The 26,249-nt window shown below is 43.1% G+C and overlaps 4 protein-coding genes across 4 annotated transcripts in view; 2 read left to right on the top strand and 2 right to left on the bottom strand.

The window, feature by feature from the left end:
• The window catches only part of grm5a (glutamate receptor, metabotropic 5a), a 102,966-nt gene extending 99,864 nt beyond the window's left edge, over positions 1 to 3,102 (bottom strand). The window contains exons 1-5 of the mRNA XM_040181533.2: positions 2,947 to 3,102; positions 1,885 to 2,196; positions 1,658 to 1,791; positions 904 to 1,165; positions 308 to 422 (exon numbers count right to left, since the gene is read on the bottom strand). Of these exons, the coding sequence (XP_040037467.2) occupies positions 308 to 422; positions 904 to 1,165; positions 1,658 to 1,791; positions 1,885 to 2,115 (742 nt within the window). The 5' untranslated portion in view covers positions 2,116 to 2,196; positions 2,947 to 3,102. The remainder of the gene's footprint in view (positions 1 to 307; positions 423 to 903; positions 1,166 to 1,657; positions 1,792 to 1,884; positions 2,197 to 2,946) is intronic.
• A 2,402-nt stretch (positions 3,103 to 5,504) lies between these two features.
• On the top strand, positions 5,505 to 8,738 carry LOC120822041 (tyrosinase). The gene is made up of 5 exons (XM_040181327.2): positions 5,505 to 6,430; positions 7,295 to 7,511; positions 7,712 to 7,859; positions 7,961 to 8,142; positions 8,334 to 8,738. Exons 1-5 carry the CDS (start codon positions 5,609 to 5,611, stop codon positions 8,594 to 8,596), a joined length of 1,632 nt encoding a protein of 543 aa, XP_040037261.1. The 5' UTR covers positions 5,505 to 5,608; the 3' UTR covers positions 8,597 to 8,738.
• Positions 8,739 to 9,329: 591 nt separating this feature from the next.
• chordc1b (cysteine and histidine-rich domain (CHORD) containing 1b) lies at positions 9,330 to 15,653 on the bottom strand. The gene is made up of 11 exons (XM_040181328.2): positions 15,334 to 15,653; positions 13,978 to 14,027; positions 13,847 to 13,903; positions 13,525 to 13,685; positions 12,862 to 12,962; positions 12,518 to 12,576; positions 11,753 to 11,823; positions 11,465 to 11,570; positions 11,233 to 11,352; positions 11,072 to 11,134; positions 9,330 to 10,619 (listed from the first exon to the last, which is right to left on the bottom strand). The coding sequence occupies exons 1-11, from the start codon at positions 15,554 to 15,556 to the stop codon at positions 10,440 to 10,442; spliced, it is 1,191 nt and encodes a 396-aa protein (XP_040037262.2). The 5' UTR covers positions 15,557 to 15,653; the 3' UTR covers positions 9,330 to 10,439.
• A 180-nt stretch (positions 15,654 to 15,833) lies between these two features.
• fat3b (FAT atypical cadherin 3b) overlaps positions 15,834 to 26,249 on the top strand; it is a 54,960-nt gene continuing 44,544 nt past the window's right edge. The window contains exons 1-5 of the mRNA XM_040181321.2: positions 15,834 to 15,962; positions 16,071 to 16,162; positions 17,172 to 20,158; positions 20,262 to 20,396; positions 20,692 to 20,893. Coding sequence (XP_040037255.2) covers positions 17,192 to 20,158; positions 20,262 to 20,396; positions 20,692 to 20,893 — 3,304 coding nt within the window. The 5' untranslated portion in view covers positions 15,834 to 15,962; positions 16,071 to 16,162; positions 17,172 to 17,191. The remainder of the gene's footprint in view (positions 15,963 to 16,070; positions 16,163 to 17,171; positions 20,159 to 20,261; positions 20,397 to 20,691; positions 20,894 to 26,249) is intronic.

Genomic DNA, 26,249 nt, shown 5'->3' on the forward strand with positions numbered 1-26,249 from the left:
AGATGTTCCCTGGGAAGCTTTGCCAATGCTGAACACAATTACAGAGACTATATAATCAGAGCTAATTTCCCATGGATTTCTCCACTTTGCAGTAGAAACAGCGAGTGGCATTGTATGCGTGGCACTGCGCACAATAATGCCGATTTTTCTCCATTTCTGGCTAAATATAGAGATTATTATAAAACTACAAAAGATTGAACAGATTAAACTACACACATGTTGTTTAATAACCTGGTAAATAATAATAATAATAATAAAGGTATGTGAAAGGAGAATGCAACAGAACAGAATGCACACACAGTCCTACCCTCTGTGTGTATCGCCGACACGTAGCTCCAGTTGTATTTCTTGACAATGTCCACCATGGCTTTCGCCTGTTGCATATCCGATGGCACCACCCTCATGAAGTACTTATACAGGCTCTGTTGGAAGTAATTAACATGTTCACAAGCCTGGCAGCACACATGCACCCATAATAATGCCTTTCACAAACCCCCGTTCCCTCTAACCCATTGTCATTAACTTCCAGATGGGATTAAAACAAAGAACAACGCCGACGTCTCAACAGGACACAGATCTGGTGTACACACGCTGTCTTATTTTAGATTCTTCGATGTTTTCTATGTGGCCTTCACTCACCGGCTTCCCACTTATGATGTGAATATCGTCCTTGAGCTAGGGAATGAAATATCTGCTTGTTCTTGTTGTCATGGCGACATGATCGGCATAATCCAGTGTACTTTGTAAAGTCTACACTGAACTTAATGATCGAAAATGCTTTAGACTTTAAGTATCTTCACGACGAGTTTCATAAAACCTCAAACAAGTAACTGCCTAGAAGAATAAATAAATCTGTAACATGTTATAAGTGAAGGTGTCATTGTCTTTGTTAACTGGTCTTACCTTGTCACTGAGATCCATGCTGGTGGCCGAGTAAGCGATCTGTGGGATGTTGAAGAGCTGGAGGAGATTTTGCACCTGGATGGCCACAGAGCTGGATCCAGGTCCAATGAGTCCCACGATGGGCTTCTTGGCCTGCAGCAACATGCTCCCTGCCTCAGCAGTACACCTGCCGTGGCTCTCCTCCTCTTCATTGGACACCAGTGTGTCCCGAATGAACTCGATGCTCTGCTCCAGCGCCACTGCAGAGTGCCAGCATGAGTCCCTGGTATAGACAGATGGGAGTTCAATGTCGTTTAGGCGGGCTGAATGGGAATGAGAAAACCGCCTGAAGGAGCCAGTTGGATGCTTTTTAAGAACATAGTCTGCAAAAATGAGAGCATTGAAAAATCTGCAATCCAAAGCTTTAGTCAAAGTGTTTTCATCAGTCAGTCAAAACCACCCTAAGTCTTTTTTTTTGTACAAATTTGTCTTTTTTTTCTTTCCTTGCTGAGCTGCAGTGGTGAGATGCGTCCTTGTAGTCACATGTGGGTCAACATCAAATCAATCATCAATCGCCATCACATTGGCTTCAGCTGGACTTATAAATTATTTTGTGTGGTGGATTCTGTCCCTAATTTTTTTACGCTTTGAAGGGTTAACTTCACAGCGCTCATGGGGGAGAGGAGTCTTCTCTCTGAAGACAAGTGTCACAACTCTGTGTAGTCAACAGTCTGGGGCCTTGGCAACTCCAGAATGTCTCTGTATGGTTTCTGACCTGATCTCACAGCCCAGGGTGATATTTGGGAGAATAGTGGGGTCTGCGTTGATTCGATCCAGAGTGTGCATCATGGCCTCTACCCTCTGGATCCCGTACTGCTCACGCACCGCACCGCACTTTCGCTCATGGACCTGGACAAAGCGTTACACAACTGAGATTCCTAACATCAACACGGGTTGGAGAAAATCCGAGCACATGCACAGAAACGCACACGGAGCTCGTACCTTGTCTGCGGGCGGTTGGTGGTGGACGGAGAACAGAGCTCCTATGATGATGTCACCGGGGATGTGGGTCAAAACCCTTCTATCGGTGGTCTGAGCATTGACCCCACCCTGGTCTTTCAGTCCCAGGCGGCTCAGATCAGCTCCCAGTAACGCACTCACTGCTATCAGCCTCACGTATAAGCCTAATCTATCTCCCATCGCTGTGCTCCTCCTTGCACCTCCTGTCATCATCGGTTCTCTTACAGCTGACGTGCGGATGGATGTGCGTTTTTTGGCATGGTGTTCGTGGTGCCTGGAGTAAGGTCTGGATTCCTAAAGAAGGGGATAGGGTTTGGTTCCAAGTGAACTCAGTACGTAGGAAAGCGTATAAATGTTTGTTAAACAGACAATATTCAATTCAAGAGTTGGGGGGAAAAATGTAGTCTGTTGTATTTTAATGACGGTTTATTTACAGAAAAATGGTTGAAAGAAAAATAATTCCCACAAGAAGACTTTACAAAAAGGTCTGTGGATTATTTTCCTTAACACGGTCAAGATTACTGGAAATAGACATTGCTGTATTTGAGTATTTGCTTTACGCACCAAAGTGTTGAGCCATTATATTCGAAAAAGAGAAAACATCTTTGTGGCTGTTACCTGCAAAGCTCGGCAACTCACAACAAAATAGATTGAGGACCAGAACTTCAGGTAAGAGAAAAAAATCTATGTTATGGCGTAATGATAATAGCACGATAAGCAGTATTCCAGATAACAGATAAGATAATAGATAACAATCTATATTTTAGATTGTAGCGTTAAGCAGAAGAAGGAAAAGCAAGTTTGGCTTTTTACTCACAAATCAGAGCTTACAAACTTTTCCTCCTTACAATCATCAACAAATCAACAACTTGCTCTCCGTGGTGCTGACATAATGTTGGCAATTCATCGAGACCCCCCCCCCCTCTCATCCAATTAGGCTTGTGCTCCAATTAAGTATTTACAACAACCTGTGTAAAACGCATTCTCAACGCGTTACTTGTGCGACCAGCATACCCCAAAACTACACAAACAACTTCCGCCTACCTGTTTTCTGCCAGCAGCCTCGCATGTGCCGTTCCTTTCGAGACCTTCTCCATCGCAAAAGAGCAATAAGAAAGCGCTTCGCGGGGTTTTTCTGCTCCGAGCCGAGCCTGCCGCCTGGTTACAGGAAACTGCAAATAGCAGCAGATAATGTAGCTCGTTACTGGAACATGTTTGACTCACTGACGCACACGGCGCGCCCCCCCCCTCCTTCTCCACCACCACCTCCTCCTCCTCCTCCTCCTACTCCAAAACAGTGGAGAGCATGGAGCACCAGCAGTGACTAAATGAGCATACGCGTGGAAAGCTCTGGGAGGCGAGGTTCACATAAAGGAAGGAACGGTGAAAATTAAGACCTTCAACGGATAGAAGTGGTGTTTTTTTTTATTTAACCGTCGATTCCCCAACAATTATCTTGGTTTTTCTTTCCCCTAAACTTAAAATTTTTGTTGAACTCAATCCCTCCGGCTTTTCACATTTTTTTGTGTAACTGGAGTAACCGAGTCGAATTGATCAATTGATAATCACTCAAACGACATGATCCCCTTAATATTGGAAAGTTACATTTTCGGTTTCCAGAGTGACTTTTAAATACTGTGGAAGTCAAAGAACAATACGTGTTGTTTTAATGACATTAATTTAAAGTTTAAAGATGCCTGATGCTTTATGACTGTTCACTATTCAATTCAAGTACGTGGTTCTTCAGATGGAAAATTATTCCAGGGCACAAAAGATCCTTTAATGCATCTGTATCCCTCTCCTGCCTTTGGTGGGAATAACACAAAGTCTATCTATCAATTAAAACGCCCAAATAGTCAGTGTGGCCAAACCAGAAGGTCTTTGGTCTGATAAAAAGACGAATAATGAATAAAATAGACACAAAGTCTTGCCTTGAACTAACATGGAGTTAAACTATGAAACAACATTTGTTGATACTTGGCTCCATCTGTAGGATCGGATATGTAACTATGTCATCTAAACACAACAAACCACACGACTGAGGGAAGCGCGAGGTATCTTAATGTGATTCCACAGACGAACATATGATCGTGATCAGGAACCTAATGCTTTAATTTATGGCTTTACCACATCAGATTAATGGCTTCATCTGACATGCGAGCACCTCCATATATCTTTAGTGTGTCTTTAGCCTTACAGTCCCTTTATATATATATATATATATATATATATATATAGTTTATATATATATATATATATATATATATATATATATATATATATATATATATATATATATATATATATCTATGCTTACAGCAGGCTACCGGCAAATAAAGCCATTAAAAGTCACAGTTAATTATCACGTCTTTTCAGAGGATGTTTGGAAACTCAAATCAAAGCGAGGTCAAATGTGTGATTGGAGATGTTTATACATGAGGGTTAATTACCAGGAGCCAAATGAATGCATTCCTGTCTGCAAAGGTCCTGCTTATTTGGTTGTCTGTGGAAACAGAAAAGGTAGAATTTTGAGAGAGATGGGTATTGACTTGTAGTCGTTAGTTGCCATCTAGTGGAAATGTGTTAGTTTTGACGGACGTTTCTGTAAATATCACTTTCAAAGAGTTTCATTAATATCAGACTGAAAGTTGAACTCTGTGGGAGTACAGTGGACATGTGGTTTGACGTTACAAACCATGTGAGTAAAGATAAGAGATAAGATAAGTGACTTAAGATAAACTCAAAAGTCATCAACGGTCTTTTCTTGGAAAGTGTACAAGTGTACAAACACACACATCGTATATCTTTAACTTCAGGCTATGCTCTTATCATGCTTTGCTCATCCGCTTGTTCTCAGAGAAACCTTTGCTATAGGTTGCCTGCGTTAGTTTACACTAATCACTTGTGTTATTGTCGGGTCATACGACCACACTGTCCAAAAGTATTCCACTTACATGATTTCATTACAAGGAATCTTTGCCAACACAGAATCACATTCATTGCTTATGCCAAAGTTTTTTTTTCATGAATGAATTTTTTTGCAGCGCTCTTTGAAATAAAACTGGGGCGTCTTTTTAATTAGCCAGTTAACTGCTACGTGACACGTCGGCCCCTTGAGAAGCTTATTTGTCCATTTTGTGGAGTGCTACTGGGGACTTGACTGCTACTACATGTGCTTGTTATTCCTCTGCTCGTCCTCTATGTCTCTTCCATTGTGCGGTCCCGGTACTGACATGGTGAATTAATTGCAAGACACAACAGTTTACTTTATTTGAGGGACGCCTGTTTCAAGAAGTCTCGTCCAGATAGCAAATGACTGTAAACTCCATTGCAACTCCATAGGGGCCTTATAAGAGGTGGGAGGGGGGCCCTCGGTGGTCGTTTATGCCTTCATGTGACTCTATAGGACTGTGAGGGATTCTTCATTTTTAACTTCCACTAAATATTCATACCAGTAATTCTTTTCTTTTTTTTTTCCTTGAAAGAGTTGGCTGCAGTCTCGGGATGTTTGCATAATACCGATTGCGCCCCTCATGGGGTAAGCTTCACCCCGAGGGTTAAGCGGCATGTGACTCGCTCGATGCAGAGGAGGGGAGGGGGGGGGGGGTGCCCTTTGAATACAAGCCCTTCCAAATGCAAGAACCCGGGCCTTTACCACGGTGATCATCCGCGACTTGCCCCACCCGAGCACCCACCCGTTGCTGCCATGTGGCAACTTCTACTTGTGTGTTTCCTGCTGCGTTTGGGGCCCTCGCGTCAACAATTCCCCCGGCCGTGTGCCACCCGGGAGGCCCTGCTGGCCAAGGAGTGCTGCCCGGCCTGGGAGGGAGACGGTTCGCCCTGCGGAGCCAGCTCGGGTCGGGGCTCCTGCAGGGACGTGGAGGTCCCGCAGCAGCCCGACGGGCCGCAGTACCCCTTCGCCGGGTTGGACGACAGGGAGAAATGGCCCCTGGTGTTCTACAACCGGACTTGCCGGTGCGCGGGCAACTTCATGGGCTTCAGCTGCGCCGACTGTGCGTTCGGCTACTTCGGGGTGAATTGCAACGAGAGGAGGGAGTCTCTCAGGAGGAACATATTCCACCTGTCCGGGGCCGAGAGGCGCAGGCTCGTGTCTTACCTGAACTTGGCCAAGCAGACGATCAGCAGGGACTACGTCGTGGCCACGGGGACCTACCGGGAGATGGAGAACGGCTCCAACCCGATCTTCGCGGACGTGTCCTCGTACGACGTGTTCGTGTGGATGCATTACTACGTGTCGCGGAGCGCGCTGCTGGGCGGCCCGGGGAACGTGTGGACCGACGTGGACTTTGCGCACTGGGCGCCCGCGTTCCTCCCGTGGCACCGCTTGTACCTGCTGCACTGGGAGCACGAGATCAGGAAGCTGACCGGGGACGACGGCTTCAGCATCCCGTACTGGGACTGGAGGGATGCCCAGGGGTGTGAGGTGTGCACCGACGAGCTGATGGGGGGCCGGAGCCCCCGGGATCCCAGTCTTCTCAGCCCAGGCTCCGTCTTCTCTTCTTGGACGGTAAACACAGTCAAGTAAAAACGTAATAAAGTGGTCCTTTCTTCCCTTTGGCCCCTTCTCTTCGCATGACCTGCATGTGATAAGCAGTGTTTCCCCGTGGTTTACAACTTTTTTTGGAAGGTGGGGGCGGACACATTTTCCAACCGTGTGTGCGCGCACGTGTGTATAATACAATAATAATAAGGGGACTGATGTATGAGGCTCACTTTTTACTGAAACTATTAAGAGTAGGACTCAGTTCTGATGTGGCCCCTATAATCTGTACACATACAGACCTTTTTTCTTAAAACATAATATACAAGATATAAAGGAATTAAACGGAATAGAAATGGTGGCTCACTGTATAGCCAAACTATAAACGAATAAGTAAAAAAGAAGTCAGGACATTTGAACCTTTGGCTGATTGATCCAAACATACACGATCAAGAGGATTGTCATTCTCCTAACACAGTAAATGCAAGAGTAGGGCCAGTTTCAAACTCGTTGTGACTTCATTTCAAGCAGCGGGACACAAGTGGCGACAATCAGGAATCAGGAAACATTTATTGCCATAATACGTCAGACATACAAGGAATTTGACTTGGCGGTTGGTGAATAACAGACAGTACGACAATGGACAACAAGACAACAGTGCAAGAGGAATAAAATACAATGCCATGGGTTAGTAATATAAGGCTATGGGTTAGTTTGAAAATAGGAATAAAAGTTAAAAAGCAAAAAATGTTAGAATTAAAAATAAAGTGCACCAGCGAACAGAAAGTGACCGGTGGAATGTCAGAGACAGTCAGTGGGGGAGCAACTGAATTTATGTGTGTGATTATGCAGCAATATATTGTCTATATTGCTGTGTGCCTCCATCAACAGGTGCTGTGCTCCCGAGCAAACGATTACAGTGACAGAGGTATCCTGTGTGATGCTCGGGGAGAAGGCCCATTGCGCCGTAACCCTGGAAACCACAACCGTAACGTGGTTGAACGATTACCGACTTCTGCGGAGGTGGAGTTCACTCTCAGTTTGCCCGACTATGACACCGGAGCCATGGACCGCGGTGCCAACATGAGCTTCAGGAACACTCTGGAAGGTCAGATAAGCTTGACTTTAAAATCACACACACACACACACACACACACACACACACACACACACGCAAACACACTTTTTGGTATGTAATACTATGGATCTTTAAATGTATCTAATTTTTACAACAAAGAGCTTCTGTATTCCAAGCCGCCGCGTGCAGCCAGCTTTTGCAAACACAAACTTTGACATACTTGTCATTAGGATTCGGGGATCCTCGGACTGGGGTGGGAAACAGTTCTCGCATGGGCATGCACGCCGCCCTGCACGTGTTCATGAACGGATCCATGTCCTCAGTGCAGGGCTCAGCAAACGACCCCATATTCCTTCTCCACCACGCTTTTGTTGACAGGTGAGACGCTCGCACACCTACACACAAAAACGAAGACACACATTCTGTAACTGGAGTGAACTCACACACTTGCTTGGCATTGTTTTTGTTTTCTATGGAAGCATTTATGAGCAGTGGCTCAGGAGGCACAGACCATCTCCATCCCAGTACCCAGACTCGGATGCTCCTATAGGGCACAACAGTGAATACAACATGGTGCCCTTCCTGCCTCTCCATAGGAACCGGGAATTCTTCATCTCCAGCAAGGAATTTGGATATGAATATTCATATCTGCTAGGTGCTAGTAAGTTCGGATTCTCTATTTTACACATGAATTGGTATTTTCAGAAAAAAACAGACTACATTTTTTACTTCCAATTGCGTTTTCTGAAATCTATGAGCTTCAACTAAAGTGTGTTAAAAACTTTTTTTTACTTTTATGCAAACATTTTGCATAATTTTCCGGGGGCTACTTCCATCGTTTCTTTTATCCAGACCAGAGGCTGGCAGAATCCATGCGTCCCTACCTGGAGGAACTGCGGGACGTGTGGCCCTGGCTCCTGCTGGCGGGGCTCTGCGGAGGAATCGCAGCGGTGACCACAGCTGCTGCCGTCCTCACTGTGAGACGGCGATACGCAGCGTCGCCTTGGTTGCGTGTGACCAAGTGGAAACACTTATTTGCCGTCCCGGAGAGACAGCCACTTATCTGCAGTGACTCAGAGGAAACCAAACAGCGTAACTACCAGACAACTCTGTGAAGCCCCCCAGGGGGATTTTCTGTGTAGGAATGTTAACGTTTTAATGTTAACATACTTATTATTAACTCACTGTGATGATGTCCACAATATTTGTTGTCAAGGTATTTAAACTTTATCAAGAGTAAAATGTTAATGGAGAAAATCTTGAAATTGACTTTTCTGTAACATGTTTCAAAATGACTTTTCACAGTTATTCTTTATGGTTAACGTGGATTTAGCTGATTAGCTTCAAAATAAGTTTTGGCAGTTTATTGCATCCGTCATGTACAGTATGCAGCCATTTAAAGTGAAGAAATGAATCTAATTGCTGCACAGTCAGAAACACAAACTCTTTAGATGAATTCACCAAAGCCTTGGGGGACTTTCTTTTAATATCTTTGTGTGGGAGTTGAGTTGAACCACGTTTAATTAACATTTAAATTGATTCATGTTTGTGGTGTGAGACGTGCTTCTGGAAAGGCAAGAAGGTGATAGTGTCTGTATGGATGTCACGGTCTGAGACACTGCCAGAACATCGGGAGGTGCTTCCATATTCTAATCTCAGAGTGATGTCATGGCTTTAAAAACTTTGACATTTGCAAAAGTCACTGCAATTTACAAATATGCAAGTGGATCCAAGTCCTCACTTGAAAGGTCAAACCCCATTTAGTTCAAGACAAGTGTCACCTTTAATACCACTCGAAACACTACCTGGTATGTATACATTTTGTATGAAATATCACACACACCCCACTTTTGAAAGTTCAACACAAAAGTTTATTTGTAGGAAGATAAATTGGTTCCCTAATAATCTTAACTGGGAGTCACCTAATTTATCCCAATGCAATTCATACATTCATAGCCTTTGAAACATGCAGCCTATATATGAAGTAGTTCTCAAACCGGGCAATTTCAATTACATCCCAGTGATATCGTTTGCTTTTTAAATAGATCTTATTACGTTTGTGTGCATTCACAAGTGGCTCAACGCGTATGCGACGTCAACACCAACCTCGAGAACCACTGATGTAGCACAACTTTTATAATAAAGCAGGCCTACTTTGCTTAAAAATACATTGTATTCAATTGCCATTCTCAGATAGTACAGTACATTCTCTTTAGAAAATTGTCTTTAGATTGCTTTGACAAGAAATGAGGACATAAAATACAGCCGGGATGCTTTTCGGGGCAAAAATTGCACAAAATATACAATATGGTCATGTAAAAAAAAAAACAACTAAGAACTTTCATTATTTAAATTGCAAAAAAGAAAAAGGTGGTTGGGTGCCAAATTCTATTGCTTTAAACAATTTATTCAGAATAAATCCACATAATGCAGTTGCAGAAATCTTAAGATCCAAATGTCTTACTCTAACAACACAGATTACCTTCATTGTCATACAGATGGAAATATACAGGTATAAAATTGCAAGATTTAGTCTGATGTAAAAGAAATGGACAATCAAAGCAATAATTTAAACACTTTGTTAAACCACAGGATGGAATGTGGGTCGATTACAATGACTCGTTATGAGCGCTCCACATAAAAAAGGCTTTACGTGTCCCATAGTAATTTAGTTTGATTGCAATTAACAAGCTAATCGTCAGTTACGCTAACTATCAATCAGTATAATATCACTTGGGAGATTTTTGAGCATTCGAAATGACAATTAAAACCAAAACATCAGGCAAAACCAGGAAAGTCGACAACTAAGAATGAAAAGGGAAACCCTGTAATGTTCAAGCGCAGATGCGGAAGTTCCAAGAGAGCAAAAAAGGCAACTCTTTGCAGGAGGTAAGGAATGGACTACATGGCCTTTGATTCAGCAAAGTATACACACTATCTTTTTATTGTAATTCCTCATCATTCATCTTCATCCTCGCTTTCCGACTCCCCTTTTTCCTTCTCCTCCTGCTGCTGCTCCTTGGGCGGGGGCGGGGGAGGAAGGTCCAGGCGAGCCCACGACATGGGCTCGGACTTCTTTGTGGCTATCTCAATCTTGGCGGCCATCATGTTCACGATGCTTTTACTCACATCGATCACCTGCAAGGGGAAGGGAGCGTGTGACAGAAGTGGCTCAGTGCCTTTGGCAGAAAGGTGATTGTGCATAAAAACAAAACAGGAGTGAGTTTTGAGCAGCTACGAGTTATGTTTGGTGTATGTTCACGTTCGGGGTGAACAGTATATCAAACCTACTCGACGGATTTGCAGAATGTTCCACGTGTCGTCTTTGTGCGTGAGATGAATTAGCCTTGGTGTGCGTATGAGATGTGTTTCATTTCATTATTTTTTTATCGGGAGGTAAAAGGACAACAGGGAAAGTGACGGTATGTGTCTATATTGCAGCAGCTAAAGTATATGGACTTATGAGCCATATTGGTCTGGTGGAAATATGATTTCTAGTCACAAATACTGTCATATTGAGTTACAACTGTGAAGATCAGTAGCAATTCCAATATTAATAAGACATGCGTATCAAGTGATGCTCTACTTACTCCCCACAACCTGATTTTTTGCACAAATTCCTTCTCTCCCTCAAATATGATGTGGATGTCGAGCTGAAGGAGAAAATGGAAACAGACATTTGGTTGAAAAGAAACAAAGCAGCGTAGGGACGGACAGAAATTGACGGGGCGGGTCGTGCCCCCTCCCTCACTGTGGTGCTGTTTGCGTCCACGTAGCAGAGCTCCGGGACAGCGTTCTTGGCGTAGATGGAGATGATGACCTGCGAGCCCGTCTGGTGCCAGTCCGACCGACACGGAACCACTTTCTTACCCTGCGAGGAGAGTTCATATGACGGCATTTCAAGGCAACGTTTGGTTATTCACAATTTAGTCTCCTCTCAGATGGACTCGCACGCATAGACCATCACTCGCTGTCAAACCCACCGCGTCCTTTTTCCTCCATACATGTGTTCCCTTGGCGCAGCCCTCTTGGGAGAGGAAGGTGTTAAAGTCGGATGTTTTCCTCTTGCAGCAGCTCCAGTATTTCATCCTGGAGAGGCAGGAGAGACGTTCACTCGCATGGATTTCCCGCAGCCAATAACATGCCACTCAAGAAAACCAGTGAACTCGGCCAACAGGGAAATCCTGAGTGTCACTCATCACGCTTCTTTTACAGCATCCAGAGATCATCTGCTACTTCATGTCAATGCCGTGAAACGTGGTATTACTTACCCTTCATGGAAGATAGGAAACCCAGAGTGGTATAGGCACACGTCCGAATCGCATGCCGGTCCATCGAAGCTCTAAAGACGACAGCGAGAAGGCGTGGTTCAAAAGAAGTAAACTGAAGTAAATAGTTTTTGATAGCAGATAAATATAGATTCATTGTGAGAATGAATTAGACCAATATCTTGTTCTCTGTGACTTTGGAAACATGCAACCATAGAAGGCAAGAAACCCATGACAAAATAACCCGTGACTTTCAATCAAGTCAGCTAAAGTGATTCACATAACGGTTTTAAAACATTTAGGTCCCACTCCAAGTGCCAACAAAACCAGCCAATGCAAATTGTCTTTACAATTTATGTTTTAATCTTGGGCTTTTCTGCTCTGACAGGCCAGATAAGCTTGAGCAAGGGTGTAGCGTTACATCCACCTCAGTGCACACATGGAGGGGGCGGAGGAGGAGCTGCATCTATTTCACCAGAGCGTTGAGCTCTGGCCAATATTGTGATTCGTTTACGTTTCCATTTAACAAAATCTGCCATAGATGTCTTGCACTACGTCAATTGAATTTGGCTTACAAATCAAGAACAAGGCGAAACTTATTTGGTGGAAATTTCGGGATGAATTTAAAGTAAATCCATGAAAAATGTAATCTGCAGTTGCCAAAGCCCGACAGAGGAATGGACAAAGATATAGTCGTGTAACCGTTTCAACACCATGACAATCTAGGTGAGCAGGATTTAACAAGTACAGAGTAACACATTCACCTACTTTAGTACATCCTCCGTTTTTACAGGATGTTCCAATCTTGATCTCGTCATTGTCGTCCTCTAGAACCAAGGACAGAAAAGGAGTGACACTGAGTTGGATGTTTGAATCTAAAAAATACATCCGCATCTGTGATGCGTTGCCCCATCCCTGCCATCTTTGACTCAAACGCCATGAACTCCCAGAGGCCATCCATTAACATCCCCTGTCAACATGACCTTCCTGTCTGCTGCAGCAACAAGAGGATGGTAATGGATGGTACACATGTCTATGGCAAAGAGGACCAAAAACAGAAACATGCTAAAGAAACGAGGAGAAAGAAGGGGAAGATAACGCTGTGCTATTACCTTTCTCCTTTGCCATATTCTCAGAAAGCTTCAGTCTCTCCAGAGCTTGCTTCAGAGAAGTAGACACTTTATGCTGCAATCTCACCATCGGCTCATCAGCACTGCAAAACCGCCACAATTCTGTTAGAATCAAAACTGGAAACTAGAAAATGTAAGGGACGGAATTGATTTCCTCGTAATTTATTTATTAATCGAAAACCATTTGAAAGGGTATTTTTCCCACTTTAAGTTAGGAATGCATTATCTGCAATAACACCTCAAAAAGAGGTCTGTTGTATGTGGCAAAGCTAAGACCGAGCCTGGACTATTCAGTACTAATGGGACAGACTGGAGAACACGTCTGACTATCCTCTGGATCCTCAATATTCAGGGTGATTTAATAACTTGGTTACTGCACCGATCCGTTAACACATTTGACAATAAAACAGAATACGTAGAAGCATAATATCTGGGTTAATATGGATTTTATATATATATAGTTTTAAACTGTAAGCCCTGTTTATGTACTGAATGAAAACGTGTTCTTTTCGGCCTGTTTCTTTCCTGCAAATGTGATTTGATAAATTGTTGCATTATATAAGTAGTTTTGTTTTGTTATACTCAGGGAATAAGGACAATTTCCTACGGCAATGATTGAAATATATAAAAAGCAATATGTACAACCTTGGTCTGCGGATCGCCTCCTGAGGCTTTGGGGCCGAGATGATGTACTCATTAAACTTTGGCTTTTGGTCATCTGCGTCTTTCTTTTCTCCTGACGATGTCACATCTGGTTTCACCGGCTCGGGGGGCTTCTCCTTGTTGTGGGGCCCTTTTGTGCAGCCCTGGGGAAGAGGAAGTCTCTGCGTCAGACCAACAAACACTGAGCGCTCAGGCCGATACCACCACAGCAAAGGTGGCAGTCAATGCCGATGAAAACAACAGACAATGGAAACGTGACCTCAGAGGACTGGAGGTATGGATCAAAACCAAAAGTAAGACTTACAACAATGCTGAGGAAGTCCGAAAAGTCGGTAGTTCTTCTCTTGCAGCAGGACCATCCCTGGAGAAAGTCAGACAGACATTAACTCCAAATAATAAGACAGAAAGCCAACTGTACACTTTCTGATCCTTTACCTTCAATGCGTCGTGGAACACTGGGACTCCTGGATGATAGATGCAGCCATCTGTTAGAAAGAGCACAACTTTGATGAATTTGGAGGAAATATATATGGTGATAAAAGGAACAATGTCACCTACACCAGACTACAATAACAGGGAAACTATGTTTTATGTGTTCTAGCTAAAAAACATTCAACTTTCAGAGTATACCATAAAATGTGAAAAGTTATTTTTAGATTTAAACAACCACAAATAAACTGTAGTCATTTAAAACCGCTGGTAAACAAGCATTCCGTGAGGAAAAAAACCTTACAACTCTTTCCCCACGATAAAAGGCTTAAAAGAGTATACGTGCACACATCTGGCCATAACATAAAGAATCGACGTGAAAGAGATTGGTCCAAAAGAGACACTGATACTGAATCATTTGTCGAATTAGGTCGTTTGAAATTGACCATATTCGTACCGCATGGTCTTCAGCTGCCGGCTGAAAAAAGAAGGAACAAGTTGTCTGGTTGACACCAAATGTCCAGCGTTTTCCTTCCAGTGCAGCCTGTTGTGGGCTTTTACCCTCCTTACCTACCCCTAAAAGTAATGACACCGATATGTGGCCCACCTGTGACTAATGACGCAGCGTCAAACACAATAAAAGGGAATGAGATGGGAATGAAAGGTTTGCTCTTGGGGACGAGGGTGTTTTATTTTAAATATTACAGATGTTCCTCAGATGTTTTGAGATCCGGAGACATGAGCATGCTTTGCACTGTACTAAAGAACAATAGCATCTTGTAAATACAGCTTTACCCAGTATGCTCATTGTTTTGCATCTCTGTATGATGAGATGCAGGTAAGCTATAAATATACGATATATATACACAATATACAAACCGTGTACACCTAGCTAAGCACCTCATTGGGGACCTCGCTGTTTACCGCCGGTTACTCTATTTACTTTCAAGTCAAACAAAAACTTTACTCTCCTTTCGCAACACCACTGATATCGTTGTTGTAGGGAAAATAACGGAAAATGAGTGAAAACGTTGAGTGACTTGTTTCTGAAACATTAAACCAAAAGTACTGGGTCTCCCGTACGGGAGACGATGCTTCTAGAGCTAAAAACCACACGAGCTTTAAGATGTTTAAAATCGCCGTGAAGAATCAAAAATGGTGTGTCATTAGATTCACCGCGGCGTTTAGTGAATGAATGTGTTGCTGTTTAGGGTCCAGTCAGCTACGCTGTTACAGAAAGTTAGCTAACGGGCCCAACCGGCCTGCAGAAATTTCTAGATGTTTCCTCAGAGGTTGAACGTTAGCTTGCTAACAGACCGGCTAAGGCGATAGTTAGCGTTAGCTAAACAAGATACTACTCACCGTCTGGGTTGTTTTCGGGATCAAATCGCTGCCCACATCCGGTATTATAACACAAAACGGACATGGTGACGGATGGAATAATTTTAACTTGTACCCAGATGTGTGAGTAAACCCTTAAAAGCTCGCGTGTAGTCAGGGAGCCGCAGACTGCTGCACGAACACTTCCGGAAGTCGTCGGCTGCACTCGGCAAAGATCGGCGCTCACAGAGCCCGCCTCCTCCATCCCGAGAGCGCCCAGCGGTCCCACTCGTCCGACAACTGATGCTGACCGCTTCCTAACTTCAACGAAATGTTTTTAATACTACGTGTCGGACCTTAACCCCGATCGGCAAAATAATGCAATTTGTTTAACCACCGTTTTGGGTAAACTAGTAAAGATAAAGACAAAGTAGCCCACTGCACTCCGGCTTACATTAGTTAGGTGCAGGGAAACTGGGGCAGTAGCTTTTTAGTTTTACGAGGATCACCGCAGCCTCGTAGATGATTGCCTATCGGGATATGTGCACATGAATTGTCCATGTCGCCATCGACTTCTGCGCGATTATTTCCTTCGTTTTGTTTTAATGTTCCCCCCTGACTGTCGGAGAGGACATGGAAAGGGATTTTACTTTCGGCTGTTTCGTCTAACGGTAGGACGCGCTCCGATTTGTGCGTGAGGTCTGTGTACAATAATATATCATTACGCTACATATTGTTGCTGCAGACCGTAGCTTAATAAACTCGGGTTTTTTTGCAAGGAAGCGAGCTCCATAGCATCTGCATCAACATGGGAGACGATAAATCCACCACAAGATCTCCTGGGACAGTCACCTTGTGGGGAACGTTAAGTGTGAGTCGCCTATTTGGTGCTATCATTAATCTATTCTTTGTTCTACATGCAGTGTTATCGGGCAGATTCTATATAATCAATTTATACATACACACAGATACACACACACACACACCCACACCCGCGCACGCGGCTGTTTAAACACTACTACTGTGTAGTAGAATATGCACATGTAAAATAATAAAAAATACCAAAGTCCTGTATTCAGATTTGATTTGAAAGCAAAAGTAGACTTCAAACGTATTTCCATCAGATAATGCGTATAAGTACACGTAAAATTAGTGATTTGTGATGTATTAATGTTTAGATATCCCTATGGTTCCAAAAGGGTGTCCTATAATCGAGAATATTTTAATTAATTAGATGATATGTATTTTGTTTCGGTAATCTAAATCTGCAAAGTGATTGGTAAATTCTGTTGTCACATACATCAGTGAGAATAGTAAAAGGTACAACAATAGTCAAGTAAGGCTTCTAAAACTGTTACTGAACAGTATAGCACTGCAGTTTCTAAAGTTAAATGATGCAGGCGCCATAAATGCAGACTTCTTTAAAAGGGTGTTTCATTTGTAAAACTAATTTGTTTGTAAGCCTTTTTGGGAAATTGTGCCGAATGATGTTTCTCAGATTTCTGTCCTTTGGCCCATACATTTTCTTTTGTAAAAATACCGAACCCTGGTTGTCAGTATAGCTGAAGCCCTTGCTGCTGATCCCTGTTATTTTATTCTGTGACATGTGTTTCACTGAGGCTGTGTAAGTGCGCTGTACTTTGATGTGGTTTCTTTAAAGATATGTCAGTTCTGCGTCTGAGCCTTTCGGGGTGCAATATTCTGTGTTTGAATGCAAACTGTTGAAACACAACATTGATATCATTTCCCCGTAGCGATAAGCATTACCCCTGAAAGCTCTTTTTAACTTTTTTTGCAGTTCTCCACCAGGTTTTTAGCATGCAGAGTGCATGTCTTCAGCAACTGAATCTGTTTTTCTTTGTTATTCTTTCCAAATATAGAGTGACTGGGTGATGGAATAATGATGAAGCATAATCGGTGGGGAAATATGCTTCCTCTACCCAGCTTTTCTCTTCTTTTCTGTTGTATATACTTCTTCTTTCTCAGTTTTTTTTTCACCCATGCCCAGTTCCTGACAGAACCAAGGGCAGGACAAGGTCTGCTGCTCTTTACCCAGCCTACCTATAACGCTTCCATCTTCGAGAACTCTGCGGCAAGAACCTATTCAAGCAGTGATGTCAAAATGGGCATCTTTCTCGGGCCACCTCGGTCTTTAGACATCAAGTATTCTATTTCCTCTGGAGACAGTGAAGGAATCTTCCAGGCTGAGGAGTTTGTAATTGGAGATTTTTGTTTTCTACGTATACGTACTAACGGAGGCAGTGGTGCAACATTGAACCGGGAGGTGCAGGACAATTACACAGTGACAGTTAAGGCATCTTCCCATGGAGGCCTAGAGGCCTTAGCCACTGTTTATATCAAGGTCTTGGACACCAACGATCTCCGACCTCTCTTCTCCCCTACCTCCTATTCATTCATTGTCTCTGAAAGTGCCCCCCTGGGTGCCAGCATAGGACGTGTAACAGCCACAGATGCCGACGTGGGCTCCAACGGGGAGTTCTACTACTTCTTCAAGAACAGAGTAGAACTCTTTGCTGTTCATCCCACCAGCGGAGTCCTCACCCTGACAGGTCGGCCCAGGATGGACAAACAAGACAGATTTGAGCTGGAGGTGCAGGTGGTCGACAGAGGAATGAAACTCTACGGGAACAATGGTATCAGCAGCACTGCTCGGCTGGTCCTGACCATAGAGCGGGTTAACCAATTTGCCCCTGTTCTTAAAGCAGTTGCTGTTGTTCCATCATGGGCAGACAAGGACCCAGTCTATGCCATAATGACTGTGAAGGACAAAGACGAAGGGGTATCTGGGGATATAGAGTGGGTGTCCATTATTGAGGGTGACCCTCTTGAACAATTTGTGATTGATCGATCGCCTGTCGGGAATGAGTATCGGGTTAAAACATCAGAATTATTTGACTGGGATACATTCCCCTATGGCTGCAACTTGACCTTCCAAGCTAAAGACAGGGGCATACCGCCAAAGTTTTCGAATACTCAACTTGTTCAGTTGTTGGTTTCAAAGCCAGAGCCAGTGTTGGCGACTTTCGAGAGGGATGTTTATGTAGTCCAGTTGAGTGAAATTGCTCCTCCAGGCACTATTGTAGAGGTGGTGAAAATCTCCCCAGCTCCTCTGGGTGTCAATTACAGCTTCAGTAGCCCCTCAGATCAAATGTACTTTGATATAAACCCTTTGACTGGAGTTATTATGACCAAGAGGCAGCTGACAGGGATATCACAGGATTTCATGGAGATGGAGGTGGTTGATATCATCGGTCAGCAGCAAGCGAGGGTCCAAATCACATTAGTTGATGCAAATGACAACTCTCCAGCCTTCAACAAGCCGTTCTATGATATTGCGATCAACGAGAGCCTACCTATAGGCACCGTTGCCCTTGTAGTGTCAGCCGTGGATGCTGATAAAGGAGAAAATGGTTATGTAACCCACACGATAAGGGGCGAACAGGATCTTCCGTTCACAATAGACCAGGACACGGGAGAGGTGAGGATCACAACAGACCTAGACTTTGAGTCATCCGTTGATATCTATACTTTTGCAGTGCGGGCCTCTGATTGGGGTTCACCCTACAGAAGGGAGAGTGAAGTTAATGTCACTATTCGTCTGACAAATATAAATGACAATCAGCCTCTCTTTGAGAGAGTCTCCTGCAAAGGGATGATAAGCCGAGATTTTCCTGTCAGCCAGACTATTGTCACTTTGTCAGCTGTGGACATGGACGAGCTAGGTGTGGTGACCTACAAGATACTGTCTGGGAACGAGTTAGACTATTTTAACTTAAATGCAGAATCTGGGGCTTTGTCTCTAAAAAGATCGTTTGGATTGGCTAGTTTAAAAAGTGGGACATTCAACCTGAAAATAATGGCAACAGATGGGGAGATAAGCTCTGATCCTACATTTGTAAATGTATCTGTGGTGAGGGGAAGGATGCCACCCATGGGGTTCAACTGCAAGGAGACCAGGGTAGCCCAGCTGTTGGCAGAAAAAATGGTATCAAAAGTGTCTGCTATGGCGCGACCAAGAAGAGATGAGATTTATACAGACCTTTACTCTATAAACCAACGCACGCCGCAGTTTGAGGCCTTACCTACCAGTATTCTGGTGAAAGAAGACCTTGCGGTTGGGGCCAGTGTATTTCAGGTGAGAGCACGAGATGGCGACATAGGCTTCAATGGCCGCGTTCTCTTTTCAATATCTGAAGGTAACAAAGAGAACTGTTTTAACATCAGCATGCAGAAAGGGTTGATAACTTTGTTGAATCCACTTGATCGCGAACGAGTGGATCGTTACTTCCTTAACATCACCATCTACGATCAGGGTGTTCCTCAGATGTGCAATTGGAGACTACTCACTGTGATCATTGATGACGTAAATGACAACGACCCACAGTTTCATAAGAACAGCTTCTCGGCTCTTGTGGCAGAAAACTCTGCGATTGGAGTTGAAGTTATTACCATGACTGCAATCGACAGAGACAAGGGGCAAAATGGGCAGCTTTCCTACGTGATGCTGACCAAGGTCCCTCAGTTTGGTATTGATAGCGAAACTGGAAGTGTATTTGTTTCCAGCCACTTAGACAGAGAAACCACCCCAATGTTTACATTGAAGATTGAAGTGAGAGACAAGGCTGAAAGGGGCAGTCGAAGGTCATCAGTGACTACTCTCAGTATAATAGTGGAGGATGTCAATGACTGCGGCCCAGCTTTCATCCCTAGCAGCTATAGTGCTCGAGTGCTAGAGGACCTTCCTCCAGGGGCTGTGATTACCTGGGTGCAGGCTCAGGACCTAGATTTAGGGCCTAGTGGACAGGTCCGATACTCCTTGGGAAATGACTTCAATGGCACTTTTGAGGTGGGTGATGTCACTGTTTGTGTTGTCTATACTGCATATGCTGATCTTTGTTTCATTGACAGATCATTATGTATGGGATTATGATTTGTTATGCCTTGTACAGATCGATGCTGTGAGCGGAGTTTTGAGGATTAGGAAGGAGTTGGACTTTGAGAAACAACAGCTTTTTAACTTGACAGTAGCTGCTGAGGACAGAGGAGTACCCAGCCTCAAGAGTCAGACATTTGTGGAGTTGGAGGTGTGTAAATCCAAACTGATGTTTTTAATGCTCCCTTCATTTGTATTCTTAGTAAAGAAAGAAAATCTACTCCATTTCAGTTCAGTCCATTTCATTTTATGAAAGGGACCATTAAGGGTAAACTATTAAAGTAAAAAAATATATTTACCAAATACATAATGCATGGCTGCTAGCTGTAGTGTAATTAAAAGAAATGAGGGTAATTTGGTGGAATGCTTTATTGTACAACCATGCTGTGCTTGAATGCATATCTTCACAATTTCAAAAAAAACTAAAGCAATGACATTTTTCTCAGGTGGTGGATGTCAATGAAAATTTGTATGCACCCTACTTTCCGGACTTTGCCCTGAGAGGCTCAGTGAAGGAGAACTCCCGTGCAGGTACAAGTGTCCTAACAGTCAACGCTAAGGACGACGATAAGGGCCGAGATGGGGTGTTGAGGTACTCTATCAGAGGTGGCAGCGGACTAGGCACTTTCACCATCGATGAAGACACAGGTAAGACAAAAGATCAATTCTGAAACCTATTTATGTAAAGTGGAAATCCAATAACTTAAGGGCCATGTTTGGAATGTCAACACTCAAACGCGTTGTTAATCATTGTGTATCTGACCCTTTCTGCGCCTTTGCAGATGACTTTGACGTGTGTAGTAGTTGCTCAACTACATTAATGTTTGCAATACATTTGAGAGAGCATCACCACTCGATACCATACATGTTTGTATTTGGGGGAGAGAGGTGAAGTGAGTCCGAGGTACAGTCAGAGTCCGTGCAGGCTTCACGTCGGAGCTGTGCACTGGGAGATCATTACTGTAATGAGGGCAGCATGGCAGCTACAAAGACTGGGCCTCAGGCTGCTCAGTACAACCGATCCAGTGCTGTGTGGACAACATTGATAAAGGCTTTTCTGCACAGCACCACCATTTCATTTCCAAAAGGAGTGAAATCTCTGGGACTTACTAAAAGAAATCTGACCCCTCCACCCCCTCTTCAAAAAAAGCATGCAGTTGTCTCCAACTTTCCTGCAGTGTCAAGGCACAGCGGAAATCGAGTTGATGCAAAACAAGAGGCTTTGACGCACTCACCCATAGAGAAAATCAAATCAAATATCCGGTATGAAAATAGGGCAGTTCATATAAGTTCATATTGGCACATGTGAAGGACAACTTTCTCTCACTCCCCATCTCCCGTATATACTTTATAAATTGCAGTGGCGGCCAGTGGAAAATGTTCTACGTGGGGCTATCCAATCAATTTCAGCGAACATCCAGGAATGATGTAATCCAAAACCTATATATCTATTGCTATCCACTTCTATATCTCTCTATATATCTCTATAATATGTATTTACCAGAACATGTTTATTTAGGATTATTTGAAGAGGAATTCTGCTCAAATCTCTCAATGACCCTGTCCTTGTCCCAGACAAAACAACGCGCAAGCTCGGGGCAAAATCAATATTGCCCCAGGGTTGAGTCTATTTAACGATGCAATTTAAAAATGTATTATCTATTAAAATATAATCTTTTATTTTCTTACATGTTAACATAACACTTAATTTGAAGAACTTTGTAAGAAGGCGGAATTGAATATATGAATTAAATATATTAACCAAACTCATCTGTCAAAGCCCAGTGAACCGTGATGTAGGAATGCAATGTGCTTTATTACCATCTGAGAAATAAAACCAATGTCGTCATGGTTTATTTTTCAACACAAAAGGCTGTAAGTGAGAGCGCTTTCTTCCCCATCAAGGCTTTTTGTTAAAGTTTCCTTTGTCCATCCGCAGAGCTAAAGTGTTTAAAACTACCTGTAAACTTTATGATTCCCTGTCAACGGGACTGAAACATTCAAAGTCCGAGCTTAAAAATCAGTGCTTCGTTCACTCAGATCTATAGGGTACTCAGGAGTGATTTCAGTGCTACATAATGACCCCTGATAACAAGTCTTACCACTAACCAATCCTATATTCACGGATATGCATGCAAATTGTATGAATTTTACTTTCCTGTATAAATAATTAATGTGGGTCTTGCCTGCATTCTCTATTGATTTCATATTGAATGTAACTAGATCCATTATTTCAAAGCAACATGATAAGTGCTATCATTTAATTTGTACTGTTCTTATGTAAGAAAGGGGCTAATATATTATTATTGACCTAGACATGCTGACTGAGAATCATAATGGGAATAATGGGAATAATGGGATCTTTAGACCCGTCATAAAAAAAGTTCTGAAAATATTTTTTCACAAATTTGGAAAACTTTAAGATGAATAATAAACCCACTGTCAGTAGTACTTATATAATTAGAACAATGGTATATACAACAGTAACCTCTAAAATACATTGTCACTAGATGGCAATGTGCACAGGGCTGAAAAAAGTAAAGACTAGTGATCTATTATAGCAATTAGAGTTTATTTTAGCTCTTACTTTTTATTTCTGGCCTGTTTCTTCACCTCTTGTCACTATGGGCACTACTGTACATGACTTGCACTCACTGGAGGCCTGTATTGACCTTTAACTGGGCTAATTAGTATTGACTTTAGTTGAGAGACAGAGAGAGAGAGTGAGGGAGAATCAGCTCGACAAATGGAGAGAATGTCTCTTGCCCTCACTTTCTCTCTCACTGTGTTTACACATATGACTATGTATACATCATTATGTACAGTGTTGTACTCTGCACTCATCGACAAAACACTGTTGCAGCACACAGACGGATCCCCACAGTCTTTTGTGGTTATTTACTTTGGAATTAAAAGCTCAGTAAGGCACATGGCAGCAAACGAGAAAGTTTATTGAGTGCATTTTCCAGGGGAAATCAGAGTGCTTGTTAGAGCAGAAAGTGGAGGCGGACTGAAGTGGAAGTGAAGCGAAGAGAGGAAGGGAGAGGATACAGGGGAGTCTGAAGTACATAAAAAGTGTCAGAAAAAAATACTACTTTCTTCCTATATATATATATATATATATATATATTTTTTTTTTGTGTGTGTGTGTGTTTCTGGAACTTTTATAAGCGGTGTCTTTTGATATTTCTCCCCCCTAATATCACAGGCAAGCAAAGCTCTTGGTCCTTTTTGGCATCGCTGTCATCGAGTGTTTAATTTCGTCTGGTAGCTTCTAGAAGTCAGTGTTGTCAGGCGCGGGCAGAGTAGCACCAGCCCGTCCTCTGACCATGCATTTAGCTGACATGTTGAGTGGCCCACAGCCGCTGTGACTACTTGTCAATCTGTAGCTTTTAGTGCCAGAACTAAGTGAAGATGGAGTGAGACAGACAGTGAGAGTGACTAAAAGGGACAGAGAAAAAAATATTCATATTGTGATATTGTGTGATAAATCCGTTTGGTTGAGCCTGTCTTGACATGTGCATTCCCCCCTTCTCTAGTTTGTCATTTGGCTCCATGATGCATTTTATGTAGCCTACGAGACACCCATTGCCTGTCTTTTTTATTTTTGGACTGTTTTTTAAAGTCCCACATTTAACATTTGGATGCTTAAGATCCCTCATCCCTATATGGGAGTAAAGTAGCCTACAGGGGTTATCCATCAGAAAAGAAGTAGGATTTTCTCTGGCTTAAATCCTGAGCGCCCCTTTACTTTGAACATAACATTTGTATTCTCGTCATTGGTTCGGGGGAAAGCAAGCCCTGCAATTTCTCACTGGGCAACTGTCAGAAGCCGCTGCTCCTCTATTAGTGGGTTTGCAAGCCCCAGGTGTTGTCACAGGGAAGATAAAGCAGTTGTTCAGTTACAGGGAAACAGTTCTAAGCAATCCATCATGCAAGTTTTTAAAAATGAACAGGCTCTACTTTTTTCTGCCACACACAGAGTTATTCAGCTGTGCCTCATGATGCATAGAAACACATTTCTCATCCATTTCGGGATTGGTTCTTTTTACATGGTAGCATTCATTAGGCCCCAAAACCGGCTTCTCAAGAATGAAGACCTTCACACGTGGATGTAAACACCAGCGTATTGTTATCTATTCGATTTGAAAATGTGCCATGACCCATCAAATCTTTTTTCACCCTTTTGAAGTGTGTTGCTTGTCGTAAAAATGGATGCTGTCAAGACAGATTTATATTGAATTCACTGAACAGCGCCTGTCGGTCTTAAAGTTCAAAGAGCTTTTGAAAGAGCCAGCTCTGTTTTCCTCGTCTCTCTCGGTACAGTTATCTGACAGAGATGAGATGTGGTTTGAAAAGGACGTGGTCAAGGACGACACAGCAAAGATGTGTTTCAACAAACACTTTTATTATGCGCCGTGGTGCTACTATGCTCAGGGGCCGCTGCCCAGTCACGATGTGAACATGAACACGTGAATTTCTGATATAAGATAACACCTTAACGCCGCGGGGCAGATGAGGCTACAACACAATGTAAAACCGGCCGGGTAACCAAGTCACGGATCTGTATGGTTGTGCGATGTAACATCGGAATGTCGGGTCGAGATTTGTGGAAGAGAGGACAACGTGATCTCCAAAACCTGTTCGTAAAAATGTATACGAAAATCTTGAACATACAAATTCGTAACAATACATACGAACTGGCGGTGGTTAACCACGCCTCTTTGAGTGAACAACATGGCGGACCATGTCGGATTCTTGAGTGAACGTTTCTCCGCCATGTTGGATTTTTTGAGGGGGTTAGGGTTAGTATTGTATTCTTACAATTTAACATTGATTTCTCGTTAAAAATGCAATCATAACACGTTTATTTTACATCGTTAGACTTCACGAAGTGAGTTTACGGGGTGCAGGTCTCCATTCACTTTGAATAGGGTGACGTCATCAGTTGCAGTCCGTATTTATTTCGTATGTATCACTACGAATTTGTATGTTCAAGATTTCCGTATACATTTTCATGAACAGGTTTGGGAGATCAGGCTGGAGAGGAAGGATGAAGTTCAGGGAACAGCACATATCCGCTGTATGGAAAAGAAGAAGCCTAATCTAGATTTGACACAGTGATATTTACTTTCCTCAGTAGTTTGTACATTTGAAAAAAAATGCACATATGAAGCTTATGTTAAAAAAAAAAGGAATTTAGTCCATGCAGCCAACACCAAATACTCCTTCTTCCACTGCAGGAATCAAATCCTAATGTTAATACTGACACATCATATATAGAATGCAACACTCATAAACTCTCTAACATCATCAACTTCAACCGGCCTTTAATGGCAGGAAGGGAAGGTTTTGGAAGTCATACAAGACACAAAGTAAATATACCCTCTCTCACGTGTCCTGTCTCGGCTCCGCCTCGCTTCTTGTTGGGGCTAATTGCTTGTGAACTGAACACAGGCTCTGCGAGCATTGACAAACGCACGCAGCCCCTCTTGCTGGGACTCACGCTGAGTTAAAAGTTTGTGCGCGCCGAGGAGAAATCCATCAACTATTCCCCTCGCCTTTGAAATGGGTTCAGGGTGCTTATTCTCTGCTGGCTTGAGTCATTTTATGTTGATATAAGTAGCGTAATTAGATGAATATGTTTTTTGTCTGACGGCGTCCTTGTTTAAATAAAACACATGTTACACTCACAACCTTGCATCATTGTGCTTCAGCGCTTTTGACAATGTATACAAATGACACGAGCAAACCCTAAACCCTCGCGTTGACAGTCCCGCATGAGTGATTTCAGCCGTGTGTCATCCATTTGGAATGTTCTCTTTGACCCCTCAAGAGGTCACCAAAGCTGTCAGCGACTTGTCACCCTAAGGCCGCCAAACACACGCCAGTCAATATGGGTGAGTGTCTGCGCGGGTGTCCGTATTGGTGTAGAGCAGTTCAGGGTACATTTGGCACTACGCAAATTGCAGCTGCGAGCAGTTTAGTCAGCTGTGATTAGCCG

Source organism: Gasterosteus aculeatus, chromosome 7 (assembly GCF_964276395.1).
Source record: "Gasterosteus aculeatus chromosome 7, fGasAcu3.hap1.1, whole genome shotgun sequence".
Classification (NCBI taxonomy): Eukaryota; Metazoa; Chordata; class Actinopteri; order Perciformes; family Gasterosteidae; genus Gasterosteus; species Gasterosteus aculeatus.

What these genes read in the sequence shown, in the direction of transcription:
- chordc1b (XM_040181328.2), bottom strand. Translation starts at nt 15,556, where the DNA reads ATGGAGGAGGCGGGCTCTGTGAGCGCCGATCTTTGCCGAGTGCAGCCG. An exon ending in TGTTCCACGACGCATTGAAG is followed by an intron (nt 13,904 to 13,977) that starts GTAAAGGATCAG and finishes GACTTTCTCCAG; the next exon opens with GGATGGTCCTGCTGCAAGAG. An exon ending in TTTCCTATCTTCCATGAAGG is followed by an intron (nt 11,571 to 11,752) that starts GTAAGTAATACC and finishes CTGCCTCTCCAG; the next exon opens with GATGAAATACTGGAGCTGCT.
- LOC120822041 (XM_040181327.2), top strand. Translation starts at nt 5,609, where the DNA reads ATGTGGCAACTTCTACTTGTGTGTTTCCTGCTGCGTTTGGGGCCCTCG. An exon ending in CTTCAGGAACACTCTGGAAG is followed by an intron (nt 7,512 to 7,711) that starts GTCAGATAAGCT and finishes ACTTGTCATTAG; the next exon opens with GATTCGGGGATCCTCGGACT. An exon ending in CACCACGCTTTTGTTGACAG is followed by an intron (nt 7,860 to 7,960) that starts GTGAGACGCTCG and finishes TTTCTATGGAAG; the next exon opens with CATTTATGAGCAGTGGCTCA.